Consider the following 22,693-nt stretch of genomic DNA (forward strand, 5'->3'; position numbering starts at 1 on the left):
TTGGCAGTGGCTAAGAAATGTATTGCAATTGCTTGGAAATCTGACTCGACTCAACTATTCATTACTGAATGAATAGTTTTATATCTATGGAAAAAATTACATAGAATTTAAAGAACAAATATGACATATTTATTAAGATATGGCTGCCATATTTGGATCATATAGGGGGCAATTGTAATTATAAATATAATAATAAAAAGGATAATAATAAATGCTGCAAGTGACGTCCCCAAATAGAATTTTTTATGGTCAATGTAAATGAGAGCCCAGACGGTGTGTGGATTTATATTGTGAAAGGGAAGGGGGAGGGGTTATTTTGTTTTGTTTGTTTCTTGTAAAAAAAAGTTTATATATATATATATATATACGCACACATACACACACACACACACACACACACACACATACACACACACAGTATATAGATTGAGAGAGAGAGATTTTATATGCATATTTATGAAAAAAATATTAAGAAAAATTTAAATAAAACTTGGAAGGAAGCAATCACGGTGCTGGGTGTCATCCATAGCCCTTGGGACAGTGAGGAGCAGATAAGCAGGCAGTTTTTGGAACAGTGCAGGAAATACAGGGTTGTAGTTATGGGTTATTTCAACTTCCCTAACATTGATTGGCACCTCCTGACTGCAAGAGGGATAGATGGAGCTAAATTTGTCAAGTGTATTCAAGAAAGATTCCTGACACATAGTATGTGGACCATCTGATGAGAGGAGAGGCCATACTGGATCTAGTTCCGGATAATGAACCTGGGCAGGTGGGAGATCATTTTGGCATGACTAATCACAACTCCCTTAGGTTCAGGATAGCTATGGAAAAGGATAAAAACAGACAAAATGGGAAAGTGCTTTATTGGGGAAGGGATAATTATGAAGAGATGAGGCAGGAACTGGCAAGAGTAAATTGGAAACATGTTCAAGTGTGAATGTACAGAAGTAATGTGGAGGAAGTTTAGGGGCCACTTGTGCCGAGTTCAGGATCGGTTTGTCCTATTGAGACAAGGAAAAGATAAAGGTAAAGGGAACCGTGGCTGATGAAACAGGTGAGGCAACTAGTCAAGAGGAAGGAGGAAGCATATGTTAGATATAGAAAGCAGGAAACAGGAAGGACTCATGAGAAATGCATGGAGCTTAAGAAAGGACTGAGGAGAGCTCTAAGGGGGCAAGAGAAGGCCTTGGCGTGTAGGATTAAAGAGACTCCTAGGTGTTCTATGCATGTGAAGGATGATGATAATGAAGGCTGCTAAAGGATAAAGGAAGCAACAGGTGCCAAGAGGTGGGGGAGGTTGGGGAGGTCCTAAATGAATACTTTGTTTCAGTATTCACAAGAGAAAAGAACCTTGATCAGGATGAGGTCAGAATAGAACAGGCTTGTGTGCTGGACAAGGTGGAAATTAAGGAAGTGTTGCATCTTCTTAAAAACAATAAGATTGATAAGCCACAGGGCCGGATGCAATATATCCCAGGTTGCTGTGGGAAGTGAGAGAAGAGCTAGTTGGGGCACTAGCTATGATCTTTGAGCCCTCTTTGGCTGCAGGGGAGGTGCCGGATAATTGGAAAATAGCAAATGTAGTCGTCTTGTTTACTAAGATAATAGGGAGAATCCTGGGAAATAGAGACCGGTGAGATTTAAGTCAGTGGCGTGCAAACTGTTGAAGAGGATTCTTAAGGATGGGATCTATGAGCATCTACTCAAGGATAGTCAGCATGGCTTTGTGAAGGGAAGGAAATTGATGAGGTTAGGGCAGTAGATGTGGTCTACATGGATTTTAGTAAGCACTTGATAGGGTCCCCCATGAGAGACTCATCCAGTAAGTCATGAGGCATGGGATCAGGGGAACCTTAGCTGTATGGATAACAAATTGGCTTGCAGAAAGAAAGCAGAGAGTAGTAGTGGAAGGAAAGTATTCTGTCTGGAGGTCAGTGGTCGTGGAGTACCTCAAGGATCTATTCTGGGACCCCTTCTCTTTGTGACTTTATAAAAGACCTGGATGATGTGGCAGAAGGATGGATCAGTAAGTTTGCGGATGACACAAAGGTTGGAGGAATTGTGAATGGAGCTTTTTGTTGAAGGTCAAAAGAAAATATAGACAGAATGGATGGAAAAGTGGCAGATGGAGTTCAATCCAGATAAGTGTGAAGTGATGCATTTTGGAAGGGTGAGTACAGGATTAATGGTCGGTTACTTAAGAGTGTGGATGCACAGAGGGACCTTGGGGTTCAAATCCACACATCCCTCAAGTTTGCCACCCAGGTTGAAAGGATAGTTAAGGCCAATGGAATGCTGGGCTTCATTAATTGGAAATTTGAGTTCTGGTGTAGAAAGGTCATGTTGCAACTCTGCAAATCTCAGCTAAAACCACTCTCAGAGTATTGTTTTCAGTTCTGGTCACCTCATTTTCAGAAGGATGTGGAAGCTATGTATAGATGACACTTTCCAGGTTCTAGTATTTCTAATTTCAAAACGTGTCATCTTCAAGGAATCGATATTCTGAGTTACTAACTTATTAATCCAATAAACCAAACTTTGTGGCTTTAATTTGTTGATAAAATGGATAAACATTTTGCATAACTTTGCATTAAGATTTTCATAATGATGAATAAACAAAGCATTCGGCGATATTTAAAGATATAATGATATAAAACTTTAAAGAGATGTACAAGACAAAATAAGACAAATTCAAAGAATATTATCTCAAGCTCATGACTCCTTCATAGTTTATCAAAGAACGAGATGCAAGCTCTTAGTCTGTGTGGATATTACAACATATTATGTCATAGTCACCATGGTAACACTACAAACAATACTTTTCCTTAAAGAGGTAGGCACAAAATTAACTAAGAATCAAAAACACAAGCTTTTAACCTTTACATTATGGAGAGGGTTCAGAGGATATTTACCAAGATGTTATCTGGATTGGAAAACATGTCTTATGAGGCAAGGTTAATAGAGCTTGGACTTCTCCTTCTGGAGCAGAGAAGGATGAGAGGAGAGTTAATGCAGGTCTGCAAGATTATGAGAGGCATAGATAGGGTGGATAGCCAGCGCCTGGTTCCCAGAGCAGGAATAGCAAACATCAGAGCACAAATGTACAAAGTGAAGGTAGGGAAGACATCAGGGTTAAGTTTTAAAAAAATATACAGAAGCTGTGGGTGCCTGGAATGCCTTGCCAGGGATGGTGATGAAGGGGGAAATATTAGGGACATTTAAGAGACTCTTAGATACCCACATGGATGGACAAAAAATGGAAGGGTTAGGGAGGGTTTAGTACTTTTTTTAAGAATTTATGGGACAGCACATCATCAAGGGCCAAAGGGCTTGTATTGTAGTGTAGTGTTCTATGTTAAATGTGCATATTGGAGTACTTGGTCAAATGTTGTGTTTTCTCAAACATTTGGCAACGAAGAATAATTCAACAAATTACATCATCTGTTCGGTGCCCTTACTAAGAGAGAAAGCTTTATTTCAGGGAAAAAATCTTCACTGGAGATAAAGGAGAAAGGACAATTGATACATTTTATCTCATTCTGCTAAAAGCTTTGAAGAAAATTAGTGGCAAGATGTGCATTGCAGAGATGCAGTAGTCAAGAACCAAGGAGATTATAGGGCCTGACAGCATTTTAACACACTTTTCACACAATCTTTCAGTAGTTCCTGTCAGGGAAGAGATACAGAAGTATCAGAACCAGTGGCACCAGGCTGAGGAACAGCTTCTTCCCATGGGCAGTGAGAATACTGAACCACGAAAGTAACTGTTCACGCTAACCATCCGAGAGTCTCATATTCATGAAACAATATTTATTTATATTTATGAATACTTGCTCTACATATGTATTATTTGTATGTGTGTTATGTCTGTTTGTGCGTCTGCGTGCTTTGCACTGAGGACTAGAGAACACTGTTACGTTGGGTGCTTCTTGTACAATCAGATGAAAATAAACTTGACTTAAAGTAGCATAGCAATTCACAGGATCTTTGAAAAGACCAAGGTTGAATTAAGATAACAGGAGTGCCTTTATAAAGCACTAGTAAAGCCACATTTATGGATTAGCATACATCAAATAATATGCCTGCAGTGAAGAGGAATAAAATTATGTAATTTAACTCAACAATCTCAAGGAACAAAGTATTTTGAAAAAAATAATTAAAAAGGGATTATGGAAAATTAAGTAAATTTATCTGCATTTTTCCAGCATTTTCTGTTTTCATTTCAGATTTATTTCAGATAGTCACCAAAACAAACGCCACACCTTATTTTTTAAATTACAATTTCAGGTTGCAAGTTTCATTAGCCCCTTTCAAACTTACAAGTGATCCCAGGAATTAATCACCAATCGGCCTTTGAAATGTCTAGTGTGAAAGCAAAATCAGCTTAACACCAGTGTCAGATGACATAATCTTACACTGGGGATTGATGGCCTCGACCCCGAGTACAATCCCCAGTGACTGCAGACACCAGTGTTGCAATAAGGCAATTGTGAAGCGGGTAATTTCATTGTGGGATTGAAATGACCCAAGTTTTTGCGGGAGTGCAGGAAGAAAAGATTAAAATGAAGGTATAAACTTTGCCATGGGAAAGTCACGGTGGGGGCTGGGGGGTGGGGGGGAGAGAGAGAGAGAGAGAGAGAGAGAGAGAGAGAGAGAGAGAGAGAGAGAGAGAGAGAGGGAGGGAGGGAGGGAGAGGGAGAGAGAGAGAAATAAATAAATAGCAATAGTGAACAATTTTTAAACAGTGGGAAAATTGGTCGTGCTATAGCACACAAATTATAAATACCATGGGGGGGGGGGAATAAGCAAAGGCAGACCTGACATCCCAAAATGCCATGCGACAGAGAAATCCCTCTATGAATGCTCCATGCATGCAGCTGAGCATACAGCCCTTTCTTTGCCGCATGACATTCTGGGAGGGCAGGTCCACCATCGCTTTTTCCCATGATCCTTATAAATTCTATGTGATAGTGCTACCAGCTTTTCCCATACTATAGAAATTGTGCGTTTATAGGGCTGCAAACTTTCACACGCAATATAAATTGTGTGCTAAAGCACTACCAACTTTCCCACACTGTTTAAAAATTGTCCGCTATTACTATTTATTGTTACCACTTTCCCATGGTCCCTTATAAAGGTTTATATAGGTTGGCACAACAACAGGGCATAAAGCTTAATTATGTTATAATTAGGCATGATTAATTTTGTTCAAATATAAGATCAATACATTGATCAAGATTTAGGACAGGTCCACCATTGCTCGATGTGTCATGAAGTCAACGGTAGAAGGTAGAACAGTCCTAACCCCGGGGATGGCTCCTTGCAAATGTGAAAGCGTTCAGTGTCCCAGTTAAGAGTGGTCGAGTCTGAAAAGCCAAACCCCCATTCCTATCCCTGGACATTTAACAGCCAATTTAGTGGGATGCAAGAGTGAAAAGGGCTATTGAAAACTCAGAGCAATGTGCCTCCTGTGGCAGAACTCACTGGGCTGGATCATACTGTACCCAGAGCCTCCTGGTTGCTGAGGACGTTTCATTTTTTAAAAAAAATACATCTTCAACATATAGAGGGATAAAAAAGTTTAATGGGATTTAAATAATCTTAAAATTAAAACTATTTACATTTTATTAAACTACTGTACATTAATTTAAAAATAAACAAAAATTTTCCCCTATCTTATTTTTTCAAGCAAGTTCAGATATCCCATTCAATTGAATGCAGATGCTTCTTGAACTGGATGTGAAGTGCATTTCATCCCTCAGATCTGCATAATCCACAACTGCCCCTAGGCAGTCTGAATACACTGGCTTTAGCATGCTTCTGGCTTCTGCATTGCTGAGATCAGATACAGATGCTATTGGTGCATTAAAACACTGGAGAGTAAACAGGCAGCAAATGGGAGCTTGATTCTACTCACTATATTACTTAGAACCATAAAACATTGCAGCACAGAAATAGGCCCCTTCTAGTCTGTGCTGAACCATTTTTTTGCCTAGTCCCACTGACCTGCACCCAGTCCATAGCCCTCCAAACCTCTCCCATCCATGTACTTGTCCAAATTCTTCTTAAATGTTAAAATTGAGCCCGCATTCACCACTTCATCTGGCAGCTCGTTAGATCTTGGCAGTGCCAAGAACTTCTAATGTTTAATGTTTTTACACCCTTTTATTCAATTTCAAAAGTTGTCATGAACAATAGATACTATTATTCAGGAAAAAGCTTTAAAAATATGTTTTGCACCAGTCGAATCAGGCTGTTTGAAATCTTTTTTTTAAATTTTTTTTTATTTTTCACACTATAAACCATACTGACCAAAATACATACAGACATTTTTTCTCTTGAATATATAGTGTCATTTTCTCCCCTTTTCCCCCCTCCCTTCCCTCCCTCCCTCACCCCCTTCCCATTTATTTAAAGTTCAATCTATAAGATACATTAAACCTGTTAAACAATGCCATCACTTAATAAAACTAAACAGAAATTTTTGTCTTTTACTTGTATTTACTGAGTCAGTTCATTTCGTTGTCTTCTCCTTCTGTCATTTTAGGTGGTGGTGGTCTGTGGTAGGATTTCTCTATTGTATTTCATGTATGGTTCCCATATTTGTTCAAATATTGTGATATTATTTTTTAACTTATATGTTATTTTTTCTAATGGAATACATTTATTTATTTCTATGTACCATTGTTGTATTCCAAAGTTGTCTTCTAATTTCCAGGTTGACATAATACATTTTTTTGCTACAGCTAAGGCTATCATAATAAATCTTTTTTGTGCTCCATCTAAATCAACTCCAAATTCTTTATTTCTTATATTACTTAGAAGGAAGATCTCTGGGTTTTTTGGTACATTGCTTTTTGTGATTTTATTTAATATCTGGTTTAAATCTTCCCAAAATTTTTTCACTTTCTCACATGTCCAAATTGCATGTATTGTTGTTCCCGTTTCCTTTTTACAGCGAAAACATCTGTCAGATACTGTTGGCTGTTTGAAATCTTGATGTTCAATTTGATGCAAAGTTGAGCCTGGGATTATAAATCAACGTCGTCACCAAGAATTTCTGTTCCTGTGTCAGCCAGATCCACTCACAATTTCACTCATCTTCAGCTGATCTCATCGATATACTTATCTCAGAATGACTATTCCATGGCCCTCATGGGCAGCTTCTTTGTTGTCACTCTCCAAACTCTGTTTATCCATCTACCTCTCTGTCTGTTGACACACACACATGCTACACTCCCAGTTGAGAAACGTTGATTTTGAGTTTTGATTTCTTCACCCTGGTTTTCAAAGCATACTGAGGCCTCACCTATCCTAATCTCTGCAAATGATTGTCATATAACCCTCCAAAATATTGGCACACACACAATTTATGTTCCTCCTCCATCACTGCTGCCAAGGGCCCAAGTTCTGTAATTTCATCTCAAATCCTCTCTTTTCTCCAAAGTTATGGTTAAACATACCTGTGCTCTCAAGCTTTTGGTCACCTGCCTTAAATGATTCCCAATCAAATGTTGACCAATGCTTCTATGATGTACCTTCAGATATGAGGTGTAATTTGATTCCTTGGATATATATGTTGTCTTATTTGGTACAAAGTTTGGTCACAATGTACCAAAATACACATTGTTTTATTTTATATTGGTGTATTTGGTGTATCTTAATACCTGTGTGGCTGTAGCAAGCAACAATGTTGGTGCATCTGTGCACATAGTACTTATTCATATGAAACTAAACTCTCATACTCACACAAATTAAGTCCTTTTTAGTCTATTCTTTTTCTTTCTTTTCTTTGGCTTGGCTTCGCGGACGAAGATTTATGGAGGGGGTAAAAAGTCCACGTCAGCTGCAGGCTCGTTTGTGGCTGACCAGTCCGATGCGGGACAGGCAGACACGATTGCAGCGGTTGCAAGGGAAAATTGGTTGGTTGGGGTTGGGTGTTGGGTTTTTCCTCCTTTGCCTTTTGTCAGTGAGGTGGGCTCTGCAGTCTTCTTCAAAGGAGGCTGCTGCCCGCCAAACTGTGAGGCGCCAAGATGCACGGTTTGAGGCGTTATCAGCCCACTGGCGGTGGTCAATGTGGCAGGCACCAAGAGATTTCTTTAGGCAGTCCTTGTACCTTTTCTTTGGTGCACCTCTGTCACGGTGGCCAGTGGAGAGCTCGCCATATAATACGATCTTGGGAAGGCGATGGTCCTCCATTCTGGAGACGTGACCCATCCAGCGCAGCTGGATCTTCAGCAGCGTGGACTCGAATGCTGTCGACCTCTGCCATCTCGAGTACCTCGACGTTAGGGGTGTGAGCGCTCCAATGGATGTTGAGGATGGAGCGGAGACAACGCTGGTGGAAGCGTTCTAGGAGCCGTAGGTGGTGCCGGTAGAGGACCCATGATTCGGAGCCGAACAGGAGTGTGGGTATGACAACGGCTCTGTATACGCTTATCTTTGTGAGGTTTTTCAGTTGGTTGTTTTTCCAGACTCTTTTGTGTAGTCTTCCAAAGGCGCTATTTGCCTTGGCGAGTCTGTTGTCTATCTCATTGTCGATCCTTGCATCTGATGAAATGGTGCAGCCGAGATAGGTAAACTGGTTGACCGTTTTGAGTTTTGTGTGCCCGATGGAGATGTGGGGGGGCTGGTAGTCATGGTGGGGAGCTGGCTGATGGAGGACCTCAGTTTTCTTCAGGCTGACTTCCAGGCCAAACATTTTGGCAGTTTCCGCAAAGCAGGACGTCAAGCGCTGAAGAGCTGGCTCTGAATGGGCAACTAAACTATTAATGTCTATAGTCTATTAATGGAATACTATTTACAGTTTGGACTACTGTGCTTTTTAACTCAGAATATGCTTATTAAATGCAACCCTTTTATAATCCATCAGGTTACTTGCCCTTTGCTTGTGAACTCTTTGCCAGATATACATTTAGAAAATTTTAATTTTAGCTTTGCATTTTTTTCCTTGGGTATGGACTCCTTTGTGGATTCCTCAAAAAGAAATTTGATATGAAATTGTAATTAAAATAATTTTATTTTACACCGGCCTCCTGGGGAATAACTATATGAGACATGAGTATTATTAATGATGGCTCTACCAGGCCCAATGAACAAAGATAACAAGCATCAGTTTCAAAATATAATCCAAGAGGTTAAAATAAGAACCCAAGAATAATTCAATGGAACAGTGAACAAGATTGCAGAGCCACCAGTCACATCATGTGTAGTGGAAGAGTTTCTTGTGGTTCCTAAATAATCCAGTACCAAGAATAACCTCACTCACTGTGTCCACTAAAGAAATAGAAAATCTTAGGGTGAAAATTATTTATCTTCATAAATTATTTACATACACCACTATCCACTTCCCAACTTGTCGCTGTGACAACACACAACAGAATTCATTGTCACTATTTTGTCTCTGTAAAAGATTGTGATATTTCAATTCTCCTGCACGTTGATTGGCCTCCTTTTTAAAAAGGTATGACAGAATCTGTGGGACACACGTGACGTTGTATATCTTGCAGATAGTTTAAGAAACTTCACCTTCGCCCAGTCTTCCACAAGAACTTTTAATACTTTACCAGCTGGATTTGATGTTTCAATGGCAAACCAAGTGCTTCTTATATTATTGGAATTTTCAAACCAGCAAAAGACAATACAGTTTTGTTCCATTCTCCTCCCACACTTCAGAAGTTATGATCTAGAATTAAATATAACCATGTTGGATGTACTTACACTTCATCCATCTCTACATCCTCCTCATTCTGAGATAGTTGAAGGTAGGGGTTATCTGAAGCTGGTCGAAATTTGTAGCCCGTCAAACAGAAAAACACAAGTGTGGCGAGTTCATCTAGGAACTTAAATTAAAAGTGATGTTCAGAAAATCAACTTTTTCAAAAATATTCTTGACCAACTGAAAATCTGATACTAGAAATTCATGAATTTAACAATTCTGAATTTAAACACATCAAATGAAATGAATAATGTAGATTCAGAGAAGGTCTTGGAGCTCGCATGCCATTTCTGCACTCATGACAACAAATGGCATAAGGATTCACCAACCCAATTCACGACTCAGTTTTTGTCAGATGATCATATAATTAATTAATTACAAGAAAAAAATATTTTGCAATAAAGTTAATCAAAGGGAGAAAATTAAACAATATTATTCAGAAAATATTGCCTTTAGCAAATTAAGCACAGAGTAAAATTAAGCAATGATTTTCAGGCAGCATCGCTAAATTAACCTAATTTAGATTATAATATGAAGAAATTTTAATATAGGTATGTCCCAGAAGAAGCATATGCTGTTTAAATTCATGAATAATTCAACTAAACACTAAATAATGCCATATAGCAATTATAGCACCATAGAACACTTTAGTACATCAAAATGCCATTTGGCCCATGTGATCTGTGCTGAACTATTTTTCTGCCTAGTATCATTGAACTGCATCCGGGCAATAGCTCTCCCTACCCCTCCTATTCAAATTTTTCTTGAATATCAAAATCAAGCCTGTATCCACAACTACAATGGGCAGCTCATTCACAGGCATGAAGAAATTTCCCCTCATGTTCCTAACACATTTACCCTTTCATCCTCAACCCACATCCTCTAGTTCTTGTCTCACCCAACCTCAGTGGAAAAAGCCTGCTTGCATTTACTCCATCTATATCAAATTTCCCCTCACTCTTCTACGCTCAAGGGAAAAACACCTTTAAAGATTAGTTCCTTATTGCATTATTTTAATTTTACATTCAAATGTATTTTGGTCAATTGTCTCTTTTCTTCTTCCATGAAGGATTGATTCTGGGTTTCCCAGAGAATGTTCAGAAGTAACCGGTCTTCAAATGCAAGACGAAGCAATGAATATTGCCAAATTATTTTCCCAGTGGTGGCTATCACTTTGCAGTTCCCATGCTGCCCTGGCCATCACAAAGACAGGCCATTTCATAGAAAGTTGCAGTGAATTTTCATCCCTGTGTGGCAGTGAATTTTCATCCTTTTGTTAAATTGGTTTTTAATTTCAGTTTGAACTCTTCTATCTCAATAATAACAACAAAGTCACAACTGGGGTTTTCTGAAGTAACAGCACCAGAATTGGAAATTCACGAGTGTTCACACATTGCGATCCAGGAGGCTGAGCATCAGACAGACAGGTCACTGAGCTACTGCAAATGCTTGGTTAAATGTCAAGAAGTTTACAAGATCCATATTCTGTCAAAAAAAAATTCTACCTTTTATCTGTGGTTAAAAAAAGGTGCATTAAAAATAATATGGGTAAGAACAAAATAAATGTATCTCAAAAGGGTGTCCAAAAGCAAGTGGTGAGGAACTGTCATCAGTGGGAAGTTCCTGCCAAAGAAATTGGCATAGAGGTGGGGTGATAGAAGAAGAGTTCAATATCACTATAGGCCTGAAAGGTGTGGTCTTGATGAAGGATTTTGATTTGAAACCTTAAATTCATTTTATTCCCACACTGATGCTGCTAAACCTGGTGAATTCCTCGAGCAGCTTGCTATTTGCTCATCCCATTTTCGAATCTGGCAGATCTCAGGACTTAACATTGAATTCAACATGCTCAGACAACCTGCCTTTCCAGTTCTGGCTATTTCCAGTATTCTTTGGTGTCACCTTTCAGCAATTGCAGGGCTTGTAAACTTGGTGCACCAAAGAAGAGGTACAAGGACTGCCTAAAGAAATCTCTTGGTGCCTGCCTCATTGACCACCGCCAGTGGGCTGATATCGCCTCAAACCGTGCATCTTGGCGCCTCACAGTTAGGAAGAAGATGTTGATTTTTGCTTTTTGAAGAAAAAACCACCAACTGATGCATCTGTAACACTTTTTGTTTTTGATTTTCGAACACAACAGTGAGTACATGGCAAAAAAAGAACCTGGCTTTGAAATCTTCAATCATAACACATTAGTTGCTCCTTGATGTTTACATACATCTCTTATTGATTCCTAGAATTACAGTTCTGAAGTTTGGCAGTAATCAGCCACCAATCACTGATGTTGGGTCAACAGCGAGTCTGTCATTAGAGGGAAAAGCCAGCAAGGTGGCAGCAAATACCCAGGGTGAATCCAACAAATTTGGAAAAGCTAAAGTGAACGAAACAGCAGACCAATCTGCAGAAGAACAGAAAGGTAGGAAATGCAAGTTTGTTTTTCAAAACAGCTTTGATTGTTGAGAATGTTATCAAGGAGGGAGGCTGGCATAGTAAATTTACACAGCTTTAAATATAACCTATATAAATATATGGCGAGCTCTCCACTGGCCACTGTGACAGAGGTGCACCAAAGAAGAGGTACAAGGACTGCCTAAAGAAATCTCTTGGTGCCTGCCACATTGACCACCGCCAGTGGGCTGATATCGCCTCAAACCGTGCATCTTGGCGCCTCACAGTTCGGCGGGCAGCAACCTCCTTTGAAGAAGACCGCAGAGTCCACCTCACTGACAAAAGACAAAGGAGGAAAAACCCAACACCCAACCCCAACCAACAAATTTTCCCCTGCAATCGCTGCAACCGTGTCTGCCTGTCCCGTATCGGACTTGTCAGCCACAAACGAGCCTGCAGCTGACGTGGACATTTACCCCTCCATAAATCTTCGTCCGTGAAGCCAAGCCAAAGAAGAAACTACAATTCCAACATTGTTTTTCTTTCAGGTTTTCCTTGTTTTCATTTTCTTTTTGCATCAATCCAGGCAAAACAGCTGCAATTAACAAGCCCTATCTACTCCATTTCAACTGACCATGTGTCAGTGAAGCTCAAAGTCATATCCTTTGTCCCTTGACTCCATCTCTACCATTTCTAAATACATTTTTGTTCTCTAAACTTTCTTCTTTCTGAAAACAAGTCATTGATCCAATGCTAACTCAGCTTCTCTGCATAGAGGCCACCTGTTCTGCTGAGCATTTCCAGCATTGGTAACTTTTTTTAGTGCTTTGAGATCTTGAACCTCACATTCATTTTGGTCAATGAAACACATGGGTGACATTCAAATACTGCCAGATGAGGTTGTCGCCTCAACTCTGAGGAACTTTCTGAATTAAAACTTAGCCATTTCAGCATTGGAAGGAAGTACTTGAAAGGTGATCTTGTGTTATACAAAGTATCAAACACAATACAAAGGGCAAAACATCACTTACAAGTACAAGACAGGTTCACAATAGTACAAAGGTCAATTTAATAGGGATACCAGGAATGCACATACATGAATTGGAGCTATTTAAGAAACAAATTAACATTAAATAATTGCATTTCAGTTTCTATCTGGAAGAATTAACAAACATGGACTAAATATCACAGCTCCTCTCCCATTATTCCCATCCGTCTTCACACCCTCCTCCCTTTTTGCCTCCTCTTTTCTTTCAATCCAGAAATCTAACATGGTTCCTGGAAAGGAAACTAAAAGAAATAAAATATCTCTTGCTTATTCTCACTAGTAATAATGTATAGGGGCTTTCTTTTTGAAATGAACAGACATTCAAGCTGAAGGACACTAAAGATTAGATCAAGTCAGGTCTACAAAAGAGTTAAAAAAAAAAATCAAAAATTCTGGTGGGGCGTGGGCAAGCTTCAAGTTAGATAATAACTGTACATGCAAATATAAATCATATTCATTCAAGTGAAAAATTGCATTCAGCAACTCTGGGAATTTTCAATTTGATAAATACCAAATGGCAGGGTGTTTTTTTTTAAGGTTTAAAATGATCTTTTTCCTTTCTCAGCTGCTTATTCTCTGATTTCTAATTTCTCTGAAATTAAAAGCTCTCAGGGGTTACTTACCAATGTCATTTAAAAAACGCAACCGGTGTGAGACTGGCTCTTGGCCTCAATACCCTTGATGACAAGGAGCAAAGAGAACAGGTTCTATACTTCATAGCATGAGGTTTCACTGTGTCATCCCTGGCAACCAATGGACGTTGATGCAAAATCAAAGTAGGCTCGGCAGTGGCTATACTTTCTGAGGTGTCTGAGGTGATTCAGTATATCACTGAAAACTCTCAAAAACCTCTAGGTGCACCATGGAGTGCATTCTGGCTGGTTGCATCACTGCCTAGTATGGACACGCCAACTCTTAGGTCAAGAATAAACTCGAGGGTTGTTTACTCGGCCTGTGACATTACAGGCACCAGACTTCGCTCTATCTACATGAGACGGTGTCTTAAAAAAGCAGCCTCTGTCCTCAAAGACCCCCACCATCCAGGCCACACCCTCTTCACTCTGCTACCATTGGGGGAAAAAGGTACAGGAGCCTAAAGATGAGCACTCAAAGGGCCACGGCACAAGGACAGCTTCTTCCTCGCTGCCGTCAGATTCCTGAATAATTAATAAACCAAAGACACTTCCTTACTTTTAACTATTTAAAAAAAAAAATATAATAATGTTGTAAGATAGTTATAATACGAATGTTTGCTCTATGATGCTACTGCAAAACACCAAATTTCATGACTTGTTCATGACGATTGATTCTGATCTCTCTCTTATATGTCTGCATTTCACATGTTAAAAACCTGCAATAAAATTTTATAGGAACATTATTTCTGTGACCAAACTATAAATTTTCTATTGATGGCTTAAGGAAATGTGAAGGATTTCAGAGAAAATTGATAACAAATTCATTGCACAATTTTTAATGCCACCATGGTCCTTCAGTTTAGAATAGATATTCCATAGAATGATTCAAGTCCATTACATCTAGATTAAGAAATGCAATAGCCAATTTTTCCAGCTAACTAAGCATCTCATTGTAGAATTAAGTCTCAAAAAAAACCAAAGAATAAACTTTGTGGAGAGAGCTCGGACAATAAATTGGCTTACCTGATATAGCCATTTCCACTGGAAGGGTACAATGATTTTGATCAAAATTGCAATGATTCGTGTAAAGTAAATATAACACACAATCTGAAATAGAGGAGAAACAAAATTAGCATTTTAGAACAATAGACAATCAAAGTTCAGCCAAATGTTATTTACTGAGTACCAGGGCAGTAAAATTAGCTTTTAGCTGAATAAGTTTGGCTGACATTCCTTGAAATTTAAAAAAGATAGATCATTCATTTGGAATGTTTCAGATTCCAGAAGGGTAACTTTAACAATCCAAGCCAAAAGATCAAAGAAATAAATTAGATTTTTTGTGCAGTTATTGAATAGTCGAGCACTGATGATAGCAAAATTCTGATTTAGTTTTGCTGTGGCTTCCTGTGCCTATGGTCAAGATATCAGAGGCACTGTCTCACGCTGATATCTCACCCAGTATTAATAAAGGGTCTCAACAGAAAATTTAGACAGACCATTTCTCTCCATGGATGGTGCCTGACTCACTGAGACCCTCAGATTCTCTTTGTTCACTGAAGATTCCAGCATCTGCAGTTTTTGTGTTTTTCTGTGAGTGGTCAGCCATTTAGGACAACGACGGTTGGAGAAACTCAGCAGGAAAAACATTGACGAAGGGCTCAAGCCCAAAATGTGGGTTATACATAGTTGTCTCCTATGGACACTGGGGGACCTGCTGAGTTTCTCCAGCGATCACAGTGTCTGTAGACTTTACTGTTTAACTCTCTGAACAAGGCGTACATTTCGTCACATTCCTGGCATTAACTTCCACTTTAAATATCTCTTTTAAACATATTCACTATTTCAGAATTCTGCTTTCTTCAATCCCCAGCATTCAAAAATGGTGCCATCTGCACACAAAAAGTCCCAATCTATCCTTTTGCCCTTTCATCTTGGATCATATTTTTTTGTTATCAAGTCACTTTTTAATTCATCAGATGAGGCAATTTCTGTTTGAATCTGCTCCATTAGATCTTAAATATCTTTGTTTCAATAAAAATAATTCTTATTTCCCTATTGGATTATAATGTAACCTTTTTAATTTTTCCAAGACACATTTCTTAGCCTTCTCTGTCATATTATACCATGCAGCATCTTTAATTAAGATCTACAGGACTTCTACAGTTTGCCTTTATGAACTATTTTCATATTTGTTATGTTCCCATTATGAGGCAGTCAAGAAGCAACAGAAAAAAGCCAAAGAGTATCACTATTCAAAACTAAAATGATGACTTGAATACATAATGCCCATTCACTGCTTTCCTTTTCAACAATATACAAGTAATCAAGCAGCTTCCAACACTTATTATCCAGGAAAGAATGAGTTCTCTCTCCAGTACGAGCAAGCTTTAGCAATAAACTCCCTCAGTATCTACCCACAAAAATCCCATTCATCCGATCATCAATTAATAAACCTCACCTCAGTAATCATCGACATCCGTAAACATCCCTGATCACAATTTACCTACATAATTATGAGACGTAGCAGTTCCTTGGCCGTATCCTATTGCAAGGGTGTCTGTGTCAATCAAAATAACACTTGGATGGAAATGGAAAAATAAGACTTGCACTTGCAGGTTTCCTGACCATAAACATCCTCCCACCCAATGATCCAGAAAACATCAGGATTATAGTATGTTTTACTGAATTCTTACCCTGATATACAGCTTACGTTCAGACATGAGCTGCACACTTACCATGACATAGTAATGTCTAAAGAGCTTTAATTTTGCCAAGTTAATTGCAGCTGCAAAAAAATATAAAATAGAGAAAAATAAATAGAATTCAGGTGAAAAATCAATATACAATTCTCGTACTAACAACTAAAGAGAAAATAGTATCTGACAATATTTTGCTTTTTCACATTTCCATATTGCATTTTTATGCCTTTCATTGGAAAAAAAATAATTAACACTAATAACACAAGATGCCACCAAGGTTGTAAACATTTGAGGAAAATCTCAAAACCTGTAAAATATAGGAGAATGTAGGAAGAATTAATGGTTAGCTCTCATTTTTGTCCTTTGTGAAACTGCATGAATGAATACGTTAAGTAGGATGTTGCATAATGGCTTGATTAAAATATGAATGACACCTCAAGAGGAATCCAGTCCATGGCCCTCAGCAGAGTAAGAATGGAAAGTTCAGAATTACAGTTCTCACACCACTAACTACAACATGACCTTTAACTAAATTTAACCTGTGTGAGCAAAACCTGCTTGACACAAAGTCTGATACTGCACTGTGCAATGGAAACATGCTCCTGAAGCACTGTGATTAAATAACATTTCTCCTGTCAGCTATGAAGGATTCGGAAGAAAGGAAACAAATGGCCTGTCAAACTGTACTTCTTTGCTTCTGTGTGATACAGATGGCAAACCTTGGTTGTGGCTGTTTGACAGGCCAATTTGTATCTTACAAATCAGCAGGTGCTAAGCCTCTTCACATTGTGCATATTGAAGATCCATGTCGAGTTATTCCCTGGGCAGTTGTGCGGAATGGATAATAGACTTGTTCCAGTATTAACTATTAATAGCTGCTTAATTCTGTTTGTTTGGAACCTATCTCAGAAGGGTTATCATGAAATTTCTATGTTGAATATTTATATTCAATATCACCACAAAATAAAGGTCTCTGGTTTCAGTCTCGGTGTAATGTAGCATTCAAAAGATACTAACACAAATTTTTAAATGGCTTAAGTATTCAGATATATTGTCTAATCAGCAATGCAGAGCTTTTCTCTCCATGTTTTTAGTTAAAACCTCAAAACCATAACAGCAGGCAGCAAACCTGCTCTTTTAGATTCTATACAAAATGAGAGTTCAATCTGTACAGCTCGCGTTGATGCCCACTACTTAGTCTCACGCACACGTTAAGTATAGAAACCTGCTGTTGCCAGCATAGTTTCACACAGCATGTGCTGTCAGTTTCACAAGATTAGTCTGGACAAGAGAAAGAAAATAAGCATGGAACGGTTTTAAGTAGTAACAGTCCACAATAACATGGCAGAAGAGGAAGCTATTCGGCCCACCATGCCTGTGACAGCTCTCTGAAAGGGCTAAGTAATAATTCCACAAAGCTGTGCAAATTCACCTTTGCCATGAGAACATTACCAAGACTGGCGGGCTTGAATTATAAACAGAGGCTAGAGAAACTGAAACTTTTCCCCTGGACTAAGAGGCTGAAGGTGGACCTTTAAGAGGCATTCAAAATCATGAAGAACATAGGTAAGGTAAATAGTCATAGTCTTTTTCCCCTTGGTGGGGAAAAAAAAGGGCATATATTAAGATTGTAAGTAGAAAGCTTTAAAATTAATCCTGAGGGGGATCTTTTTCACAAAGACAGGGATGGGTATCTGGAACAAGTGGCCAGAGGAGGTGGTAGAGATGGGTTTAAAATCAGAATTTGTCATGAATAAGTTATGAAATTCATTTTGCCATAGCATCACAGTGTAAACATTCATATAAACTACCTTACAAAAAAAAATAGTGCACGAAAAGTTAAATTAAGGCCGTGTCTTTGGTTAATTGTTCATTCAGAAATCTGATGGCAATGAGGAAGAAACTGTCCTTGTGCTGTTGAGTTACACATCTTCAGGCTCCTGTACCTTTTAGCTCAATGGTAGCAGAGTGAAGAGGGCATGGCCAGGGTGGTGGGGGTCCTTGAGGATAGAAGCTGCTTTCCTTAATACTCCATCTCTTGTGGATTTCCTCGATAAAGTGAAGCCTGGTGCCTGTGATGTGCAGGCTGAATTAACAACCCTCTGGAATTTTTTTCTTGTCCTGAGTATTGGCACTTCCAAACCAAACAGTGATGAAACTAGCCAGAATGCTCTCAACGGTAGACCTGTTGAAGTTTGAGAGTTTTCAGTGACATACCAAATCTTCTCAAACGCCTCACAAAGTATAGCCACTGGTGAGCCTTCTTCATGATTGCATCGACATGGAGATACATGGATAGGAAAGGTCAAAGGGATGTGGGCAAAATACAGGCAAATGGGACAAGCTAGGGTAGATAACTTGGTTGGCATGGATATTTGGCTGAAGGGTTGGCATGGATACTGGGCTGAAGGGCCTGTTGCTGTGCTGCCAAACTCTGACTCAAGGACATTCCTTTGTCTAGCACTTACATATTCAATACAGTAAAACCCCCAGTATCCTGCACCTATGGGGATTGGTAGATGCTGGATAAGTGAATTTTCAGGTTGCTTGAGATTGCGTGTTGAGTGATTGGCAAACTAACCACTAGAGGGCACCAATTTTAAACTTTCGTATTTTTTGTTTACCTACAGGTACTCCCTGACTAATGAGCGTAATTTGGACTGAAGGATCGGTCGTATCTCGGAATTGACGCATGACGGAATTGCATACATTTCTTAAAAATATAAAATTTATGCGGTTTTTGTTGTATTTGACAAACTATAACAGGAAAACTGGGCAAGTAAGAGCCAAAATGTGCATACTTACTTTGTTAGTTGGTGTCCTGGGATCTATAGGCTGAGCGCAGTGATCTTGATTTCTGTGTGCATGCGCGAGTCTTCGGTTGACGTATGTGTGGTGGGTTCATGTATCGAAGTTTAGCTGGCGCATGCGTGAGAGTTAAACGCCCTAACAATAATGAATTTGCGCCCTTACTCATGCATGCACCAACCAAACTCCGATACGCAAACCACACATGCACACAGGAATCAAGATGGCCGCACCCAGCCTATGGACCCTGGGATGCCAGCTAACAGGATAAGTTTGCACATTTTGGCTCTTACGTGCCCTGTATCCTTAACACAACATAAACAGTGTAAATTTTAGATATTTTTAAACAAATTTTCGGTCGTGTGTGCTGATGGATTCAAGTCAGGGAGTACCTGTATGTATTTTCCACAAATTTTTGCCAGTTGCTTGAATTCAAGATAATGGGGATTTTACTGTATTTGCTTGAAGAAATATTAAATCTATATTTGACATGGATTACAGAGTGATTTGGAAATCTACCTTACTTCCAAACTTCTCTGACACTACCCCTGTGTGTTCTTACAAATTCAAAATCTTTACCTACTTCCTGCAAGATATATTTTCTTGACATGCAGGGAAGGCAATTGCAAATGGAAACTGCATTTGTGGTAGAACCAGTATGTTTGCCATCAAGTTGCAAGTTTACCATTGCTTTGCCTTCTTATATATATATTTTTTTATTTTTAACATTGTAAACCGTATCAATCAAAATACATAAACATTTCCCTCTTAAATATACACAGTGGCATTTTCTCCCCCTTTTCTCCCCCCGAACTTCCCTCCCCCCTTCCCACCCCCCTCCAAAATGAATAAACATTCAACATATACAATACAATAAAACCATTAAACAATGTCATCACACAATGAAAAATAAACAAGAAAAATGTGTCATCTACTTTTACACACTGGATAAAGTCATTTTGTCTTCTTATCATTTTAGGGGATGGAGATCCGAGGCAAGCTCTCTCTGTTATGTTCCATGTACGGTTCCCAAATTTGTTCAAATAATGTGACTTTATTTTTTAAATTTTATGTTTTTTTTCCAATGGAATACATTTATTCATTTCCATGTACCATTGCTGTATACTCATGCTCTCTTCCATTTTCCAAGATGACATTATACATTTTTTTGCTACAGCTAAGGCTATCATAATAAATCTTTTTGCGCTTCATCCAGTTTGAGGCCCAATTCCTTACTTCTTATATCTCTGGATTTTTTGGTATGTTGTTTTTTTGTGATTTTAATTAATATCTGATTTAGATCTTCCCAAAACTTTTTCACTTTCTCACATGCCCAAATTGCATGTACTGTTGTTCCCATTTCCTTCTCACAGCGAAAACATCTATCTTATAATGTTGGATCCATTTTTTTTTAAACTTTTGGGGTGTGATATATAACCTGTGTAACAAATTATACTGTATCATGCGTAACCATATATAACCATTTACGGAGCGGAAACAGGCCATGTTGGCCTTTCGAGTCCGCACCGGTTCACTGATTTTGTGCGCCCTCTTCAGGCAATGGTCCCAGTACATTTTTTATCTTTATGTTTAAATCCTTTTCCCACTTTTGTTTGGGTTTATAGCTTATTTCATAATTTTCCTTATCTTGCAGCTTGATGTACACGTTCATTATAAATCTTTTAATTATCATTGTGTCTGTAATCACACACTCAAAGCTGCTTCCTTCTGGTAATCTCAATCTGTTTCCCAATTTATCCTTTAAGTAGGCTTTCAGTTGATGGTATGCAAACATTGTACCATGTGTTATTCCATATTTGTACTTCATTTGTTCAAATGTTAATAAATTTCCCAAAAAACAAATTTCTATTCTTTTAATTCCTTTTCTCTCCCATTCTCTAAAGGAAAGGTTATCTATTGTAAAACGGATTAGTTGATTTTGCGTCAATAATAATTTTGGTACTTGGACATTTGTTTTTTTTCCTTTCTAAGTGAATCTTCTTCCATATATTGAGTAAATGATGCAATAGTGGTGAGCTTTTATATTGTACCAGCTTTTCATCCCACTTATAAAGTATATGTTCCGGTACCTTCTCCCCTATTTTATCTAGCTCTTAGTCCAATCTGGTTTTTCCCTTGTCTGATAAAAATCTGATAAATACCTTAATTGTGCTGCTCTATAATAATTTTTAAAGTTTGGTAACTGCAAACCACCTTGGTTGTATCTCTCTGTTAATTTATCTAACGCTATCCTTGGTTTCCCCCCCCCCCCCCCCCCCGCATTTCCATAAAAATTTCCTTATTATTCTCTTTAGTTCATTAAATAATTTCTCTGTTAAGGGAATTGGTAACAATTGAAATAAGTATTGTATCCTTGGGAAGACATTCATTTTAATGCAATTTACCCTCCCTACAACGTTAGCGGCAATTCTTTCCAATGTTCTAAGTCTTCCTGTAATTTCTTTATTAGTGGCTGATAGTTTAGTTTGTACAGGTGGCTTAAGTTATTATCTAACCTGATCCCTAGGTATCGGATTGTTTGTGTTTGCCATTTAAATGGTGATTCTTTTTTAAAATTCTGTGTAATCCGCATTACTCATTGGCATCACTTCACTTTTATTTGCGTTGATCTTGTACCCCGATATTTCTCCATACTCCTTCAATTTCTTTTGTAGTTCTTTTATTGATATTTCTGGTTCTGTTAAGTATACTAATAATGTCATCTGCAAATAAACTGATTTTATTCTCCTTCTCCTTTATTTTTATCCCTTTTATTTTGTTCTTGTCAGTTCTGCCAATGGTTCTATTGCTCAAGCGAACAGTGAGTTAGATAATGGACATCCCTGCCTTGTTGACCTACTTAATTTAAATTGGCTCGATACATATCCATTTACTGTTACCTTCACCAATGGTCCATTATATAATGCTTTAATCCAATTAATATATTTTTCTGGTAGATTGTACCTCTGTAATATTTTGAATAAATAATTCCATTCTTCCATTCAAAGGCTTTTTCTGCGTATAAAGCAACAGCCACTGTTGGTATCTTATTTCCTTGAACTGCATGAATTAAATTAACGCGCACACGCGTCCACAGTTGGGGTTAATTTGACTAATGTGTTATATTATCAGTAGTTATTAATAAAAAAAGTGTTTTTAAAAGAAAATACATTGCCTTGGTGAATTTCTATTGCTGCTGGTCTGCGATGTAACACAAAGATAAACACAAACATCAGCAGCACAAACTTTTTAAGTGTGCAGTTCTTTTTCTTTTAAAAATTCAGCCTGTCAGGTGCCTTGATAACATGTGAATCTTCTTAACACAGATGCTTGTGTCGGCTCTGCTGATCCACCACTGTCTAGCACTGGTAGTGTTTCCTCTGTTGTTGTGCAG

General features: G+C 38.4%; 1 protein-coding gene across 2 annotated transcripts in view; it reads right to left on the reverse strand.

The window, feature by feature from the left end:
- The window catches only part of LOC138736609 (protein GPR107-like), a 122,841-nt gene that overhangs the window by 34,749 nt on the left and 65,399 nt on the right, over positions 1-22,693 (reverse strand). For both annotated transcript variants that reach the window (XM_069886397.1, XM_069886402.1), the window contains 3 exons: positions 16,528-16,577; positions 14,816-14,899; positions 9,724-9,845 (listed from right to left, as the gene is read on the reverse strand). In XM_069886397.1, the coding sequence (XP_069742498.1) occupies positions 9,724-9,845; positions 14,816-14,899; positions 16,528-16,577 (256 nt within the window). The remainder of the gene's footprint in view (positions 1-9,723; positions 9,846-14,815; positions 14,900-16,527; positions 16,578-22,693) is intronic.

This window comes from Narcine bancroftii, chromosome 1, assembly GCF_036971445.1.
Source record: "Narcine bancroftii isolate sNarBan1 chromosome 1, sNarBan1.hap1, whole genome shotgun sequence".
NCBI lineage: Eukaryota > Metazoa > Chordata > Chondrichthyes > Torpediniformes > Narcinidae > Narcine > Narcine bancroftii.